The sequence below is a fragment of the Ciconia boyciana genome, chromosome 6 (assembly GCF_034638445.1).
Source record: "Ciconia boyciana chromosome 6, ASM3463844v1, whole genome shotgun sequence".
Taxonomy (NCBI): Eukaryota; Metazoa; Chordata; class Aves; order Ciconiiformes; family Ciconiidae; genus Ciconia; species Ciconia boyciana.
Genome location: NC_132939.1, coordinates 52,095,145 through 52,114,741, shown reverse-complemented (window position 1 = coordinate 52,114,741; position 19,597 = coordinate 52,095,145). Strand labels below are relative to the sequence as shown.

General features: G+C 38.6%; 1 protein-coding gene across 9 annotated transcripts in view; it reads left to right on the top strand.

The window, feature by feature from the left end:
- Nucleotides 1-1,669: 1,669 nt before the first annotated feature.
- EML5 (EMAP like 5) overlaps nucleotides 1,670-19,597 on the top strand; it is a 120,103-nt gene continuing 102,175 nt past the window's right edge. For 8 of the 9 annotated variants that reach the window (XR_012043041.1, XM_072864956.1, XM_072864955.1 and 5 more), the window contains exon 1: nucleotides 1,670-2,130. Coding sequence is in view for 7 of the 9 variants with exons in the window: in XM_072864956.1 (XP_072721057.1) it covers nucleotides 1,934-2,130 (197 nt within the window). In the remaining 2 variants the exon portion in view is untranslated. Of the gene's footprint in view, nucleotides 2,131-2,763; nucleotides 2,868-19,597 lie in introns of those variants that run through there. The other variant, XM_072864959.1, reaches the window with a different exon arrangement.

The following is a 19,597-nucleotide window of genomic DNA, read 5'->3' as shown; positions in this document are numbered from 1 at the left end:
CTGGCTGTTTAGGAAGCAAATAGAAGGGAAAAAGACTGCTTACGACTTTTGTGGAAGCAACATTTGCTTTATCTGTTGGTGAATACATATGACTTTTTGTCCTGATTAGGGATAAACGCCCTTTTCTTTCTTTCTTTCAACAAATTTAAATTTTTCACGGAAGAGGAAGTTTCCTTGGCTGCATATTTGAGTCAAGTTTCAGGCTGCATGAATCTCTCTGCAGACTTCTGTTGTGTGCCTTGTGTTGTCTTCAAGAAATGTGTGGGACTGAAAGCTGATCCTGGTATCACGAAAATCCTTATTGTCAGAGCTTGAGAAAAATATCATCTCTTGGTGTTCTAGACTGTGAAAATATGTTAACATAAAGCTAATTGAGTAGAATGCTTAAATGCATGTTTTTACAAAATAATTCATTTTCTAAAACAATGAAAAGAATAATATAATATTGTTTACTCAAGAAACATTTAAGAGGAAAAACTCCCACTAATTAAAACGTAAATAGAGTAGCACGGAAAAATGTCTCCGACATGAAGTAACTAGTTAGAAGTAGATGTTTTGTGGAAGAAATGTCAACTAATGAACTAATGAAACTAATATAACTAATGAAATAGTAGAAGAGAAACAGAAGTTAAAGAAATGGAGATTTAAAAATAAATCCCAACAAAATACATATATTTGGAAAGCCAAATCTGTGCTGAAAAGAACAGGAAAATGATTGGGTTTATTTTCAGTTGTCAAACCAGGCTAGTTATCCAGGAGCTTTTAGAACAAGTATTCAAGTTTATAGTACAAAACTGTTTGCATGATTATGTAATGTACACTTGTTTAGCCAGCTAGGTACTCTATAGTGTGACAAAGCTGGGCAGGAGCATGTTCTCCTGACCAAAATTTTGGACGTGGCGGGTGAGTTCCCCTGCACTGCTGCCTCATGCAGCACAGAGAAGTCGCTTCCCTATCCGTGAGATCGGAAAATGGTGACTTTCCCATGTAAAACGCTTTGAGATTTAAGGATGAAAAGTTGTGTTACGGGGAAATTAAGGCATGGATGGGGAAGTGACTTTTGTGTGGTGTATGAGGCAGGCGGTGGGGTTAAAGAGTTAAACATTAGTCACTAAAAATTACAGGTGACATTTTCTTCTTGGATGAAATGGAGCTGGCATGCCGCTGGGCTCTCAGTGAGAGCGGGGCGGGGGGTGGTTTCCACACACGGCTGAGGAGGGACCCATCCAGCCCCAGCGGCTGCAGTGGGTCGACGGAAAGGCAAGGAACCGGTATATTCCCCAAAGGGACAGTAAAAATGTAAAACTAAACTTGGGGAAGGGGGAGAAGACACAGCCTCGCTTAAAAAAGAAAAAAAAAGGAAAAAAAAGAAAATTGTAAATAACACCCCCCCCCCCAAAAAAAAAAAAACAACCAAAAAACCAAGAAGGCGCGATAGTGAAGCCCGTTGTCTCCTGCCCCCTCCCCGCGACTATTCGCGGCCGGGCGGCCTGCCCCCTCCCCGGGCCGCCATCTCCTCACCGCGGCGCCTCGGCCCGCGCCTCCCACCGCTCAGCGGCGACTGCCGCGCGCGCCCTTCCCGCCGCCGGCCGCGCAGGCCCGCCTCGCCGCCTGACGGCGCTGCCCTCGGCGCAGGCGCAGGCCGGGGCGCGGGGGGGGGCCGGAGCGGCGACGCGCCGCGCCCTCGCTCCGCGTCCCGGGCGGTGTCTCAGTGCAGCCATGTCTGGCGGCGCGAGGCGGCGAGGCGGGCTCGGTCGGCGGCGCCCTCTGTGAGGCGGCGGCGGACGAGCGGCGGCGGCGGGCATTCATGTCGGCGGCCAGGGATTAGCGCGGCGGACACCGAGCCGAGCGGAGGGGGCGGCCGACCCGTCGCCCCCTTCCCGCGGGATCTCCGGCGGGAGAGAGCCGTACCCGGCTGGCGGGGGCGGGGGACATGGCTGACCGGAGCGCGCCGAGCTGCCACCTGCGGCTGGAGTGGGTCTACGGTTACCGGGGTCACCAGTGCCGCAACAACCTCTACTACACGGCGGCCAAGGAGATCGTCTACTTCGTGGCGGGGGTCGGCGTCGTCTACAGCCCCCGGGAGCACCGGCAGAAATTCTACCTGGGGCACCAGGACGACATCATCAGGTACCGCCGCCGCCGCCGCGGGCCGCCGGGCCGCATCCCGCCGCGGGCCCTGGCCCCCTCCGGGCGCCCCGGCCCCACAGCCCGGCTCGTCCCCCGCCCGCTTCTCCCGCCCCCCTGGAGCGGGGCGCGAGTATCCCCCCGCTGCCGCCTGCCCCAGGTGCTGTCCCGGGCTGCGCCGGCAGTCCGCCTCCCGCGTCCAGTCAGCGCTGTGGGGATCCAGACAGCGGATCGAAATACATCAAGGACAGTTAGCGCTTCCTCACTCCCTCCGCCCCCCTGCCCGGGCTTCGCCGTGGGTAGAAACAGCCTGGAAATGGCTTTTGGCTGTCGGGTTTAACGGGCCGTGCCGTGTGTCCCCCCCCGCCACCCGTGCGCGGTGCCGAAACTTGTACGGGGGCTTGTGCGCCGGGGTGCCCGGCGCGGCACGGCAGCCTGAGAGTCGCTGCTCGGTCCCCGGCCGCCCCTGACTGTGAAAGGGCCGGTGGGAAGAGAAAGAGTAATCTCGTGTGTGCCCTGAAGTACTTGGGCTGCGGAGGAGGTTAATCTGCAGCAGGTAGACCTTCGGCTCACATTTAAAAGGCGACGATTACGTGGGGAATTAGTGGCCTGCCTGTAACTCGTGCAACTTTTAGGGTAATCTTAAAAGATCAGCCTTTCTTGCAAAATTGAGGCTTCTCCTGTAGCTCAATAGTTCACTTGGCAGTCAATGTTATCAGGTGCTGAAGTTCATAAAAAAGGTAATTACACACTGATGTTGCAGAAGAAATGTGCTGGTGTTATTTCTTAAATGTATTTTCACTCTAATGATGCTTTTATAAGCCTAGTGGTGTTGTGAGATCAATGAGAGAATTTGAGGAGTATGAAGGGCAGATGCGAGCCTGAGTCATCAATCCTTTCCCTTCCAGTAGGTGTCATTGCAGATGGATTTTAAATTCTGATTTCCTTTGCTCTTCCTGTTGGGGTAAGAGCTAGCAGTAGAGAATTTTGTAGGTAATTTACAGCACAAAATTTGTTTTTATGATGCTTAGTGCTCCAAGGCATACTTTCTGTGTGCATTACTCATATGAGTAACAGGTATTGCCTGCGGAGTGCAAAATAGATGCTATGTCTTTCATTTAAGCTGTTAGACACACTAGAAAAGTGACCACTTTTTTCCATTTGTTTAAATCTTCTTGAAGAAATTTAAGTAGTTGTGAAGTATGGCTGTGAATGTCCCTTAGAAGGGTGTCATGTCTATGGTATATTTCTCCTTGGTGCTAAAAATGTGAAGAAAAAAGTAGGCAGACAATGTACCGTTATAGACCATTGTACTAGGGGTGTTAAATCAGAAGTTTGAATCACTGTTATCTGCATCATTTAATGCTTTAACATTCTCATTGTAATCCAGGAAAAAGTGTTTCTTAAGAACTGCTAGCCATCTCTGATGTCAGGTGTTGGGGGAAATCCAGATCCGCAACTTCCCCTTGTGCTAAGGAAGCGGTGGCTCATTACTTGTTCTAATCTAAGATCCAAGGTTACCGTAGTGTAATATTACACATTTAAGACCATGTATTCATGAGTGCTTCCCAATGACACCGTTCGTTTCAGTAGGACTTCTTATATCGTATAAGAATTACGTGGTTTGAGCTACAACTGGGGAAGTTGTTTATGTTTTCCTGTGGTAACAGTTTTTTGCTCACTCTCTCAGTTTTGGTACAATGTGCTACATTTGGCCAAAATGTGACAGAACTCATTATTCGGCATAGTACTAAAACAAAAAAATCTGTCAGAAGTCAGCAAACCAGAGAGAAACAATCTAATAACTTTATCTGTTTTGTACCGGGATGTACTCTGATTTGTATGATACCATGACCCAGCATACTGGAGTTTCTCCTGCTTTGAATTGTACTGATGTTGAGAGACTATAATTCTAAATATGTTAAAGCATTACAGTTTTACGCCATTAGAATTTTGCATGCTTCTTAAATGCAAAAGCTATACAGAAATGTTAGTATGCTTAAAGAAGAATGCTCGATTTAAAAGCAGCATGGCTATTTCTAATAGTAAGATTAGACTTGCGGTGATCAGTGTTTCACTTGCTGCTTTTTCTAAAAGCAACATGGTACCATTTAAATGTCATCATCCTGTACTTTTCCTGACTAAGCTTGGGTACCTAAACATGTTAGTTCTCAATATTTAAAGCAGTCATAGTAGGAAGGTCAAGTATTAAAAAAATGGATTTTTAAAATACCAGAAAACAGGTGCAAAAATAGGACTATATAATAAAGTAATCGTTGTTACTAAATTTTCTCTCTAAAGACAGCAAACTCAATTGTTGTATTGCAAAAAAATCATATGTTTTGTGTTTTAATAGGCTCAGCAAGTACCATCTGAATACTGAGGCATTTATGATGTTTTAGCGAAAGCAATGGGAGGATTGAGTGTCTTTTTACAAGTACGGGATCTCATTTGTGAAAGCAGGTCTGGTGTCTGAAAATCTTACATATTTAAAAAATCAGAATTCCATGAGCACAGCTCCACAGCTACAAAGACTAAGCAGTATATATTGCATACTACATGGTGATATTATTAATACTCTTCATTATGAGAATGTTTATATCATTAGCATGCTTTGGATGACATTCTAATTTTAAGCATCAGTCAGGAAGAGAGGAATTGCAATTCTTAAGTCAGAGACCAGTTCTTTAATAATAGAAAACAATATTAGATTAATGGACAGCTAGAGGATATTTTTGTTTGGAAAATTTGTTTCTAGCACTAGCAGTTAGTTTGCCTTCTGCTGTGAAGTTTTACCTTCTTTTATTAAACAAAAACCTATAAACCTGCTATAAGACTTTTGATGTGATTAGATGTTTTAACATAATGTATTTCCCGTGTAAATATCTAATCTCAATTGTAATCACGGTGTCCGTCCCCTTCCCCCAGTTAACTGCGTACTGAAAATATGAGAGCTCTCTTTCAGTGTTTTGTCTCTCAGTTTTATCGAACAGTCTTTTGGAATAGAAGAGGGTAGTTAGGATCTCTTGGGGCCTCTTTTATTAGTTTGGGTTTTGAATTGAACAATCTCAGTCATTCAGTTCCAGTCTGTCCCTAAAAAGGACTTTTCTTGCTTTCTGGTGAGCTTTTGGTTTTTATCTTTTGTTTTTTATCTCTTCTGAGAATTACTTCCCAGAAATCAACCCACTATTCTGGAGGATGGAGAGTATCATGTTTTCGATCTTATTTATCTCCCATTTCTTATGCATCTGCACATTTTTATTGTTGAGGTCCTGGGTGTGTGTGGACAGTTGTAGAACATGTCAGATGCAGAAGTGCTCTGGACATTTGCATCTTTTGGGAGTGCTCATAACTGAGTTTTTTTCTTGCGTTTTTAGGAGTAAATAAGGAGGAAAATCTTGTACATGAAATCTTAGGTGAGTTGCTTTTGATAGTGCTATCCATTGCCAGCAGCATAACTTGGATGTCTGCTGTGTTTGCAGAAGATAAGATCCCCTATCCAGCCTGGCTGTGTTTATGTAGGAGATAGTAATTTTGAATGAACATGTGAATTATTCCTGCAAAGGTACTGATTTAAACTGTGTGTTCTGTAGGATTTCATAAATCACCAAACTAGCTTGCGAGTTGTAGATTGGTTTGCTTTATGATAGAAGAGGAAGAAACAATGTCTTGGTGTGTTCAGGTTAGATCTTTCCTTTGTTCTCTCTTCATAATTTTAGTGGTTTAGAGGAGCATGGGTAATATAGGCTGTCCTTCCCTTGTCTGAGAGACCTTAGGGGGATCATATTTAATCCTTATCTGTATAAAGATTTCAGAAGATGCCCCCTCAGAGTATTAACTTGTCATGCTGGAAACTGATGCTCATATTGAGTCTCCTGATTTGTCTGGGCTAGCTAAAGTGTGTTTATGTACTTTACTTTCTCTGACGGAAGGTGAGAAAATTGGAAACCCTGAACTCATCTACCTTTTTAAATCGCTGTCTGCTGGCAAAAGCCTTTGATGTTACCAGGACTATTCTCTATGCTGACATGCTCCAAGGAGACTTCTAGAATAATTTTTGATGCATTTTTTTTCCCCCGCTAGCCTTGTGACCATCTTTTTTGTGAGCTTCAGAGTATTGGAATTTTACTGGGAATTAACTTTTCATCTGGCATAGATGATGCTATTGAAAAGCAAAAGCAAAACCTAAGATCAAACCAGTGCATCTTTTTGAGATCTTTAGTAGACTTGGCAAAAATGCAGATTTTGCTTTCCATGGCGTCTGTTCTTCAGTTCAAACTTTAGCATTTATTTGTAAGTCTGTCCTTGTGCACCATTATCTTTATGCTGGTGCAAAACAACTGCATAACTATGCAGGTCAAAGAAGAGGAACTACGTTTCTCTGTCAAAGGGAGACAAATTAGGAAGAGTTGTTATCCCTCTCCTACTTTTTTAATATCCATCATGTGAGTTAGCTGGCAAATAATAGTGCTGTTGTATATTCTTCCTAGAACTGTATCACCAGGAAACTGTGACTACTTGATTAAGGTGTTTGCGATACATTTAGGTTTTGTTGCTAAAGGTAGTAGCTGGTGCATCTTATGCTAGAAAAAACACTTGAATTTCTGCTGATAATGCTATCTCTAACTCTGCTGTAGAGCACAGGCTGTGTCCAATAAGTTAATTTCCCTACTTGTCCAGAAATCTGTGTATTTTTCCTTGTGTCAGACTAAGCTGGGGGAAAGAAATCATGTATCGTCTGCTCTAGGACTCATGCAGAGTTCTGTTTTTAGGGCAGACATAACTTAAACAATTATTCAGAAAACATTACAATTCTTTAGTATTAGGAGTTCCAGTACCAGAAACTAACAGATCTCCTGCTACAAAGACAGAGGAGAAAGAAATTGGTACTACCTTCAGTTTGGTTAAAAACATCTGGTTCTTTCCCGCTTCGTACCCCTCTGTATCCAAGACTGTGGAGAGGTAAATTGCATGCTTACAGAAAGCAGAGGTATATGCAAGACAGGTAGAAAGAATGACAAAGCATTTCTCTGTATTCTGACAGAGATAGTGTTTGGCTGTTTTCAGCAAAATAGTTTACTTGTCTAAATCACAGCTTTTGTTAAGAGAGTTTTTCTTATTTGTTGGTGTGAACTCTGTAGGAATCATCTTGGATTTTGTTTCGCAAGGAACAAAAAGAAGCAGCCAGAACTCTGGCCACCGAACTGTGGTCTTTCTGGGCACTTTATTTAAGACTGTCATCTTTTTATATTTCAGAATTTGGCTCAATCTACAGGAGATTGTCCTGCCTGAGATTCCGTGATCTTGCTCCTGTGTTCCAAAGCAAAATAAACCATTTCTTTCTAGTGTCAACATTTCTGAGGTCCTAGTGAAAATCAAAATCAATAAAATCATGTTTGGTCCCTGGTGTTAGTGCTGTCCACCAACTCTGTTTGAAGGAGATTTTTCTACCTATTGTTACGCCTATGTTAGTCTAACCATCACCATCTAAGAAATTGTTGGACTCTGTCAGCTGCTTTCCAGGACTGCTACTAGATAATGCTCTCCAGGAGGCAGGTCCAGGCTTCCTCTGTGTGTCTGTCAGCTGTGGTTTACAAACAGAAGTTCTAGCAGTGCGGTGATTAGTCACATCCTAGTTCTGAATGATGACTCTGGTCTTCTCCTCATCCTCTCTTTTTGTTAACTGTGCATTGTTATGACTTTGGATGATTAGCTGTTGGACTTTTTCTGTAAAAATGTTGTGTATTTCTACCACCTCATTGTATTATTCTGCTTCTCTCTGTTCCCTTTTCATTAGATCCATGTCATGAGAAAACCTTATGAAAGAAGATAATATATTTTCTCACAAAAAGAACCAAACAGAAGGTTTCACAAAAATGTAGAGGGAAATTATTTTATTTCCATCTTTTCTATTCCTCCAGTAGACTGACACTGTAAGATCCATCCTAGCTCTCAAAAACCTCAACAAATAATTTTAGTAATTGAAAGTTAGGGTATCTGCTGTCAAGTTTATTGTCTGGTTCTTGTCTGGAATAAATGGTCTATGTCTCTGACCTAACTCCAGATGACAGTCAAGCACAAATGTTAAGCAATAGATATTATGTACAGCTACAAAATTTTATCAGATGGAATTCTATCAATTGGTTTGGCAGCAGATCTATGAATTTTCACCAGGATCTTCACAATTAGTTGTGTATTCTGGATTCCAGGGAATGTAACTGAATGAATACCACAGTTGCCACATGAGGAGAAATTTCTTAATTATCCATTACATGTACAACCTCTTCCATCTTTTGAATTACTAATGTGATAGAGTAAAAACAAGCTTCAGCATGTTCTCGTGAGGAATTCTTTGTATGCCCTTGAATTCTGTGCAGTTCAGATCTTTCTTGCTAGAAGAGAACTTTGTTGTTTATTTATTTGCAGAAATGTAATCTCCCAAATTATTTCAACAATCATAGCCTTTGAAGAAGGCCAGTCATCCCCCTTTGGATCCTCTAATAACTTTTCTGGAGGAAAACAGGAGTAAAATACATCTTATGGTTATGCCTCAAATGTCAAATGCGTCATGCATAGAAACACCTCAAAATGTTGCTTGTATAATACTTAGGAAACCTACAAGGTGCATACATTCTGGATTATTACGGATAGTCCTGGGAAACCAGTCTTTGTTCTTAAGTCCCAAAAAAAGTCTTTGGTAGGAATCCTTCCCCTCTGCTCAGCACTGGTGAGGCCACACCTGGAGTACTGTGTCCTGTTCTGAGCTCCCCAACCCAAGAGAGATATGGTGCTACTAGGGGGAGGCTAATGGGGCCACGAAGATGATTAAGGAACTGAACCATGTCTCCTGAGGAAAGGCTGGGAGAGCTGGGACCATTTAGCCTAGAGAAGAGAAGGCTCAGAGGGGATCTTGTCAATGTGTATAAATACCTAAAGAGAAAGTGTAAAAAAGATGGAGCCACGCTCTTTTCAGTGGTGCCCAGTGACAGGTCAGGTGACTTTCCAATCAAAAATCAAAATTGGAGCCCCAAGCTGAACAGTGGGGACTTCCAGAATTGGAAGTTCAGTTCCAAAGCTTCATGATTTTGACTACAAACATCCATTTATGATCTTCCCACATGCAAATTCAAATAGAAATTATTTCACGTTAAGTCTATAGTTAAGGAAATTATTTCTGAAATTATTTTTTCTTGAAGAAAATTAGACATTTTTTAGAGAATAGATTGGGGTTTTTTGATATGCAATTGCATGTTTACTGTGAAACCTAATAGCTTTAATAGTTTGTTTTCTGCAAAGAAGAGCAGGCTTTGGAGTGTGTGCTGGTGTGTCCCCGCTCAAACGTGACAACTGGTATTCATTCTCCATTCGTACTTGATGAGGAAACTGCGTTCTTGCTTCAAAAAATGAAAGCAATGTAATGCTGAAATCATGTAATGTGTACCATCCCGAGAGGTTTATTACAGCAACCTAAATCACTTGAATAGATTAATTCACCAAGCTAATGCACTTCTTTGTGAATAAGACTTTTTCCTTTTCTGAATACAATATTTTGAGGGACTGATTGTTTTTTTCCCAGAAAGTTTAGATTTGCAACTTAAAAATCACATCTTCTCCTTAGCTTATTCTTAGTTTTATATGGTGCCATGTTTGTTTTGTTTATACTAAAGATAAATCCATCTATTCTTACTTTGTCATCTCTAGATGTTTTTTAAGGGCATAATAAGTTTATTTACCTCCATTAAAGAAGTCATGACTTAATGGGACCTAAATCATGTCATAATTAAACTAATCAGTCCTCCTATGAACCTCTAGCTCAAGTATCTTTTGACTGTCTATCAGGCAAAATGGCATTTCTTACAGGAGATGTAATTGCTAGGACAAGGAGTGAGATAATTACGCTGTTGACTGCTTCATTTCATGCCATGGTTCACAAGGACAAAGTCCCAGTTAAGCTCTGTCCATCTTTTCATGTTAAGTGATCTCAAATTGTCAAATGTGTAAAAGTCTGGAGGGAAGATTTGTGTTTGTATCTTAAACAGATCAGAGGGAGAGAGGAGAGAGAATGATCTGCTTTTTCCTTGAGGAAAACCTTGGGTAGTTCTAGAGCTGTTCTGGAACACATGTTGTACCAGGCTGGAAGATGTTCTTTGAGGGATTTATTGTTGAATCTTCATTACAAGTTTTTTTTACCGAGAGCTTTGTGTGTCATCTTTTTAAAATATCTTTTGCTTGAATTTGGTTTGATAAAATTAAAATATTTTAGGAATACAGAATAAAGTATTTCCTGGATTCAGTTTTGAAATGGGACTGGAGCGTGCCTGTTGTTTAATATGCCTGCATACCATTGAAAAATTTTTTTTTCCTAATTAAAACTACATGAATAGAAATACCAAAAATATCCAGCCAGAACTGAATATCTAAAACATACTAGAAGTTGATTAAAGTAGATCAGCACAGCAGGGAGCTACAGGCTTACGAGCTGGCCTTGATGCATCATGCTTTTCGTAGCCAGCAGTCATATCACCTTCTGATCTGATTCTGTCAGTGCTCACAGGCGGGGTCAGATCAGGTCAATACTTAAATAAGAAAACATCTTGGTGCTGTAGAAAATGCTTTTCTTGATTTGGTGGTTGGCTCTTTTCTCAGAACTAATGCGACAACATGAGGCTCTAGGACAGTGTCAGAGAAGAACAGGAAATATAACCAAAGGCTTAATAATATTTGATCATTAAGAATTTTAAAGGATTTTCTGCAGAAATTTTGAGGTCTGCCCTAATCTTTTAGCTTTTCCAAATTGCAGTCAAAGCAATTATGTTTCTGCTTACCTATGTTTTCGATGTTTTAATTTGTTAGTCATCCTCTTGATATAGGTAGGAAAGTAGATTATGTTGCTGGCTGATTTTTTAACAGCATTATGAAGTTAATTTATTATTGTGTTTACAGTGTTGTTAGGATAGTGATAGGCAGTAGCTTAAAATGTTTGAACAAAATAATTCTTTTGAAGGGTTTGTCTAAAGTCAAATGTTTGGGTTTTTTTAATGCAAAATTTAAAGTTTCAGTTAAGACATAAAGTAAACTTCAGGTTTAAAAGTTAATTATTTAAGAGTTGATTTATTTTCCCCCCCTCTAAGTGTTTTAGATTTAAAAACATAGTATACTAGTTCTGTCTGACATATCAAAAAATGAGTTTAGGTTTTACATAATTATTAACACAAGCACTGTAGGCTTTTTAAAAAACATATATCACTTGAAACAAAACCTGAAATAATTATAATACCTCCCCCAAACAACAAAAATTGTAAAAAGTTATTTCTAGTTTTATGTCATCTACAATTTTGGGTTTTTTAAACTTTAGCTGACATTGACATAAAGCTAAAAATGCTGGAGAATTTAGTTTTACATTTTATAATATCTCAAGGGGTTTTTTTACTTCAAAATGTAGTTTACCCAGTTTTTCAAAATACTATTATATCACTTAGAGTTATGTTTGTGATTTAGGACAGCACTTCTGTCTAGCATCAAGGACTTTAAAAGAAAAATAATTTATTATTCATAAAAGTGGCAAAGCTGTCTAATCTGGACTGATAAGGATCAATCATGCTCAATTTAAAATTTAGATTTCTTAAGATACACTTAGAATTATAATGCTGTTATAGTATTATCAAAGAAATTGGTTTATTCACTATATATATTTGACTTGGAATAATCTGTTGCTTTTGGTACTTTCACATGGTAGACAAAGTTACTGACCACATGAAACAACTTGAAAAGAAAAGTAAAATTATAATATTCCTTGAATTTTTGTGGCAGAACGTGAAAGTTCCCCTGGCCATTTTAATAATTCAGTTGAATGTTTAACCCAGATGCTATTGAATGTTCTCTTCAAAATACATATAGTCAAGATTTTCTACACGGTGAGATTCTGGTGTGAGTGCCATCTGGTGTAGTATGAATTTCCCCTGGTGCATCAGTGAAGCACCTTACAGAATGTTACAGATACATGTAAATTACTTGCATTATGGCGCAGATTGCTCTGATTACCCCAGTGGCTACAAAAGACTTTCATTTCTACAAGAAATAACCAATATCATTATTTGTATTGCTGTTGTAGCTGTTACAATAGTAATAGACTTTTAAAATGCAGTGCTTGATTTGCAAAAAAGGTCAGAATCAGTCAAGATTGCCTTAGCTCTTGGTAGCAAAAGATACGATTGAATTTTTAATCCAGGCTTATGGTGCCTATCAGTTATAAATTGCAAAAGATAGAAACCACAAAGAATACCAGCATGTGCACCATCTGATAACAAATCCCTGGAACATTTTTGGTGCTGACCACCTTTACTTTCATTTCAAGTTTTTGTCTTTCTGCTTCAATTTCGGTCATGAAAATGGCAAAAGTGGTGTCAGCATTACTAAGAAAGAGGACAAACTTTGATATTCATTAGTAGCTGATACCTGAGTTGAGCAAAATCACTCTTGGAAACATCTTAATCAGCTTGTGAACATGAAGAAAATCAGTCCTTTGAAGGCCCCATCCTGACATACCTATTATTTTGGCGATAGGTGAGATATTCCACTTCTACGCTGCATTTAAAGATGTCTTTGTGTGGCCATTTCTGTTAGAAAAGCAGTTTTTCTTGTTATTTTCCCTAGCTGCTAGAGGATCCCTGTATTATTAAATCTCTAGAGAAATATTGTATCTCTTCTTCAGAATAACTTTCCTTGGCCTAGTTGAAAAAGACTTTGCTTTAACTGGGAATCCTCGTTACTGTTGAGAGGCTTCCTGGTAGACTCTTTTCTTTTGAATAGGATCTGTAAGATGGTGCCTGATGCTTATCGTCCTATGAAAGCCCTGGGTATTCAGATACTACTTCAGAAGATGCAGTGGACAATCCTTCCAGCTCTTTTTCACAGTTTTCTAATTTCATGTCATTGCTTGATCTTTCAAGCTTTTTCAGGGGAGTTTTCTTTATAGTGCCTATTGCTTTGGCCTGCAGACAGGATGGATCAAGACCCATATGTGTATGCCCAGATCGGTCTGATTCTTTTGCTTTAAAAATACGTGTCACTTTCTCTCATATTAGCAAAAAACCCCCATCCCTTATTTTATCTCCCATCCTAACGGTGATGTCCAGCTTCTTATTGCTTAAATATTCACGGTGTCACCTTTGACAGATATTTTTGGGGGCTCACTGTTTTTGAGGTATCTTGGTATTGTTTGTCCGTGGATTAGCATTGTTGTGCATCAGAATGATGTTCCTGTGCTGAAGAGCGGTGGATTCATACAGCAGGAGTAATAACTCCTCTTGAACTGTGAACTGAAATGCCTCTTTTTCTGAGCTAAGCCAGTTTGTTCACAGGATTTTATTTTACTTTAGACCATCCAAATATAAATAGAATTACTTGGTTTTTAGACAGGTATGTGGAAATAAAAGAATCTTAAACATATGCTGTAGATTAGTTCCAAGAGATTTCTTTGCATTCAATTCAGCTAACAAACTGCTGGGATGCATATCCAGTCTTGGAACCAGGACCCTGTCTTCAGAAAATCCTCACCTATGCATCCTTTTAGGACAACCTGTGTCTCATCAGTGGATAGTGGGTAGGATTTTTGGCTGGCACAGGAGGACAGATCCTGGCACTCTGTTCAGATTTGAACTTTCCTCTTCACAAGGATTGCTGTGACTTGGAGTGGATGTTTCTTGGGGGTTTGAATTCAAGAGTCAAGAGAAATATGTCCAAGGAGTTAGTGCTGTAACTTTAGAGAGAATAATGTCATTTTGAACAAAGTGATCAGCTTTATAGATACCACAAGTGGTACTTCCACTGATGGTTTAGTTGGATCTGTGACAGATGACATGCAGGAAAATTTTTTATTTGCCTTTTACATTGTATTGACTATAGGCTGTATTACAATTCAAACTTCCTTTGGCTTCATACAAGGTATATTGATTAGATATTTGACATAAAATTATGTGTAAATAAAATGCTTGATTCAGGTGAAGAATTCAACTGGACAGAAGAGAAACAAAACAGAGGCAAAGCACCAGACCTAATAATAAAGCAAATGTGTCCAAGCTGGAAATCATATTTATAAAGTGCTCATAGTTATAGTAAAATCATTGTGTTCTCATCTCTAGCTCACACTTCTCACTGCTGATTACATATTGAATTTTTTCTTTACCTGAATTGGAGAATGAAATTTGTAGATATGACATAGTTTTATAATAATGTTCTGAAAGACTAGATGGAAAAGAATTGTTTTACTGCTTTGCTTCTTTCTATTTATGTGGTACATTTCTTGTGACTAAATGTAGTTGGATATAATGTTACAAATAACAGTAACCCTTCAATTTTCTGAATTATAGGGTAACTTATTTTAACAATAAAGCTCCTGAAAATGTCAGACTGTGATATAGGTGCATGCAAACATTATACGTATGTATGATTGGGAAAAAAGCACAAAATGTACTTGGGATAGACGTCACTTAAAAATGTTGATGCATTTTAGTCATTTAAGGTGAGTGGTGATGAGATGTCTCCATTTTATCAAGACGGCATGCACGCAGAATGAGTGGATTAATTCTGTGTTTTGGTTAGCTGACAACTGTATAAACCTTCTCCTGACTTTTAGAACTGTGTTAATCCTCGTTCCCTGCTTATAATCCCTCTACAAGAGCAAGCAAGGTGAATGATGCTTTATCTTAGATCAAGACAAGGCATCTGACAGCATTTGGAAATTGCCTGAATATTTATTGTGGTGAGTGTGACATTTTAAGCTAAATAGTCTTCCAGAGTACTTAGGGAAATAACAGGAGAATTTGAAGAGCTGGTAAATGTTTGGTTTGGTGGTTTGTTTTTTGTTTTTTTTTTTGTTTTTTTTTTTACATCGAGGTTGCACTTTAGATGATACTTGGATTTTTAGTTACAGGTTCCTCTTTACTTATTGATTTATCAATTGCTGTTTCTTCTACCATAGAAATTAATACCATAAAAATGAATAGCCTTTGGAACATTAATCATACATTAACTGTACAATACCTATATTAATGATATTAAATATTAATGGCAGCCTATGAAAAAAAAGTATAAAAACTGTCCATACTGTGTCTGTTACAATATAATGTAACATTATATTGATCAAACATTAATCATCAATACCTATAAAATAATTTATAGGTAATTGTGATTTTATCTTTTGCAGGTTACAGCATATGCTTATGATAATAAGTATGTATTACATTACCTCATTGGTATAGTCAACGGGATAAGTATTCTTGAGATAAACATAATTTTAGAGCAGAAGAGTTGTGTTTTCTTGAAAGTGTTGCTCATTAATGCTCTTTATCCATCTTCTGCTTTTTAGTGGTTTTTAGTAATTAAGTTTGTAAGCCCATATGTGCAACAGCTTTCATTGCCTACCAAATACACATTGACCTTGGAATCCCTTTAGTATTCTTGCATTTTCCCATGCTTCTTTCCTGTTTTGTTTATGCTTCTGGTACATGTGGGGTTTTTGTTTGTTCTACCAGACAGTCTTTCATGTAAATACTTTTGTTCTGTGGCCTTCCTCACATTTTTATAGTTCTTCTAAATGATGGTTCAGATTTTGTCCCAACTTTAAGTGGTATCCTGGCTCATTTCACCTTTCTGGGCATGAAGTGAGATGCTGGGATGGTAAATTTGAGACAAGTGTTAGAGATGTGCTTGGCTTTCCTTTTTGGTAGAAACACACCTCTGACCTTAACATCTGCAGAACACCTGTAGGCCTGGTGTTCTCAAGAGCTTGGGAAGAAATCTAGTGTATCTGCAGTCTCCAGGGTTGGCAAGATAAAGATTGTGTTAGTGCTCTCTTCTGCTCTAAACTTTCTTTGATTTGTAATAAAATACAGTCCATTGAAGCACAGAATATTGTGCTTATCTCAGCTTCTTTCACTAGCAGCTCTGCTACTGCCTTCTTCCCACCATTCCTTATTTTAAGCCAACTGCTAATTTTATCAGGGTGACCTTTCTGTATAAAAGAAAAACCTTTCAAAAGTTGTCACCAATTATTCTGTGACTCCACTCTTGAATATTCAGATGATAAGTTCTCACATATTCAGGTAAGTTTTTCATAATATATCCCATAGGAGAGAAGACTGAATTGCTGTTTAATCTACTTGTTCAGAAATATGAAAGAAAATTGTACAATCTGTGATTTTTTTTTTTCTATGTAATACTAGAAGATCTAGTATAAATTTCAAAAATAATAGAAGGAAGATTAATCTAGTAGTTAAAAACTGTTGTAAATCTTTTATGGAGAAGAAGCAACCAGTAATGACTGGATGAAGGGTTCTTTGAAGGGTTTTACCTTGATAGTGAAAGATTTAGAAACAGGAAAATTTTGTACCTCCAGCAAGTTTATTTAGTTAACTTGTGAGGTCAGAAGCATCCAAAATAACCTTTTTCTGGAAGGAAATTTTTGAAATTTTCCTGGCTAAAAGATTTGGAGTAAATGCTTCTTTGACCTTTAATCATTCATTCTGTATATTTCTAGTTCAGCAAACAGTGCAATAAGTTTTCATGCACTGAAAAATTAGAGTGATTATAACCGTGATAAGAATTTTTGTCATTCAGTTTCCCTTTCTAGCCTCTATTTTGTTGCAAACTTTATTTGAAATTAAATCTGTTCTGATTTTATAGCCATACTTGTCTCAGTGTCCACATAATTAAGTGGCTACAGCATGATAATCTTCACTTAAGCTAATTAAGTAGTTTCTTAGCTTGTAAACTGGTTAGAATGGGAAATCAGTATTCCCACTTCAATTTTAGGCTGCCTCAGTTTTTTAATCTATGATCATTTTGTAGGTTTGTATACTTCTCACCACTTGTATTCAGGAGTGAAGAACCAGTTTCTAACTTTGACTGACAGATCCTAACCAAATAATTTAATAGTGCTTGCTGGTATGTTAAGGGATCTCTTTCGGGTCATCAAATGTAGTGACCCAAAGGAGCTGAATAGCTAGACTTCCCCCTGCGTAAGTTATTGACAGCTGATTGCAGTGTATCTTCCTTCCACAGATCTTGCTCTTCTGTATTATATTTTTTCCTTTTTTTTTTCTCTCTTTTTTTTTTTTTTGTTGCTGGTACTGCATGGGTTATGTTTGACAGTTTATATCTAATAATGGTTTAAAGAATGAATCTTAAGTCCTTGCACTGTCTCATGAGGAAAGAAGGAAGTTGGATATCTTTTTAGGTGGGATTCCATTCCTTGGTTGTCTTCAGGCTTTAGTGTGTCACATTATTGTACCACCAGTTATTATAATCAGAATTGCTTCTTTCCTATGAATAGCTAGTAAAAGATAACAGGACATTGTCTTAGCAAATTTATCTCCAAATTATTTTGGAGTGTATGATATTTCTGACTTTTCTGTGAGAATGGTTTTTTTGCTAGGAAAATGCAAGTAATTTTGCTGCCTTCTTTTTCAAGGGGCGTGTTAGAAAAGAACTTTCCTCAGATAATGAAAACCTGGTGATGAAAGTGTCAAGATCATGTAGAATGTGGGAAAAAAAGCAGCACCCCCTGCTCAGTCAAAACATGAGTTCTCCTATTGGCACTGGCAAAATTATTCATATTTGAAAAGAAGGGGAATATCTTTATTTTTAATCTCTTTTCTAGGGTTGGTAACTCATTTACTAGAAAGCTTAAGGCAATCCCTTCCTCAGCAGTGGAGGACGTGACTATGCAAGGCAAAAATGGGCACCTGCGTAAAGTGGCATATAGTTCCGAGAATCTTTTTCCTCAGTGTTCGTATTTGATGAGTTGGGAATTTTGCGTCAGTATTACTGTACTCAGTCTCTAACTCTTTCCTTCTCTTTGAAGTTCATCTGGTCTTCCCCCCCCCACCTTGTGCTGAGTTTTGGAACAGACAGGAGCCCAAAACAATTTTTAGGATTCTTTAAGGTTGCTTCTAAACGTTTCTTGTTAATCTAAAAACATTCAGATCCGAGAGGGGAGAATATGGAATGGTAATGAGATAAACTGCAGCTGGGAATAATCAATGTACAGTTTTAGTCCAATCTCCCTGTCTCCAGTTCAGACTCTTACTTTGAAGTTGGATGCTTGTACAATGTAAGGAATCTTCAGAAAGCTGTATTTGACATTATTGGTGCTATGACAATAACTGTATGGAAGACACAGTAGTGATGCTCCATGAGGAGTACTGCTTTGTTTTGTCTATGGAAGTAAGTGTGCTCTGACTTGATCTGTTTAAACTTTGATGAGACATGTTTGCTGATTACAGCTCTTTCTGCTTTAACAACTTAAATAATATGACAGAAATGGTTTGTAGTTTCTCCTGTCATTCTTTCTGGGGAAGTATGGATAAATGGCAGCAAATAAGAAAATACCCACAACTATATGTAAAAAGTATGTAAACATACAATGAAAATCTTTTTCTGTATATACTCACAGAAACAATTTCACACTTGAAATTAACTCTTAATTAATAGATATCTGAGATGCTGTTACTTTACTGCAGCATTCTTTTGTGCATTTTTACTGGTGCCCTAGTTTTATGAAGCTCAGGAGTAGTCACATGAATATATTCTTGGATTTTCATCCAATATTGTTGCTAAGGAAACATCATCTTTAATACTGTATCCTTGTCTGCAGCTTGTCTGTATTAATCAATGCCTGTAAATGCTCAACACAAACCAAGTAAAGATGAAAAAATCTTAATTTCTTTTATAATAAAGTAGTTTATTATAGACTATTCTCCTTCAGGATCCCCTCCCACTACAAACCTCACACAAATTGGAGGGTCACGTCCATGTCTCTGGTCTCATCCCAAACAGACACAGTATGGACAGTTTTTATACTATTTTTTCATAGGCTGCCATTAATACTTAATATCATTAATATAGGTATTGTACAGATCTGGTCAAAATGGTGGGAATGCTTACATGCTGCTCTAAAAGGGAGAAAGAACCTTTTCTGTATGAAGTATAAAAGAGGAGCTTGAATGCACTAAATTGAGAAACATACCCCTTTTCAGTATACTGTTAAAATTGTAATACTGTATTTCAGCCTGCTTTGAATATCTATCTAGGAAAAGACCTGTCAGTCAGAGATATCAGTGGAAATCTCAGTTCTCTACAGGTCCAGATAATTGGTTTTGTTGCAATAGTGACAGGCAGATTTTTTGAATTTTCTACTTCTGAACTCTTCTGAGAAGTATCAAATTTTATAGCCAATTTCAAAATTAATTTGACTTAGCAGTATGTTAGCCTAATTCCTGATTTGTTTCATGGTTACATTTGCCTTTTGGACATCTTCCTTCATATCTGCCTCTTCAGAGACGCTGTGCTAGGTCTAACATCTGTTCTTGAAAAGCCCAGGTCAGAAAGGCCAGAGGCAAGCAAGAAGGCCTGAAGAACTTGTCTCATTAGGAATATTTGTTTCCTGTTTTGGACAAGCAGCAATATCTCA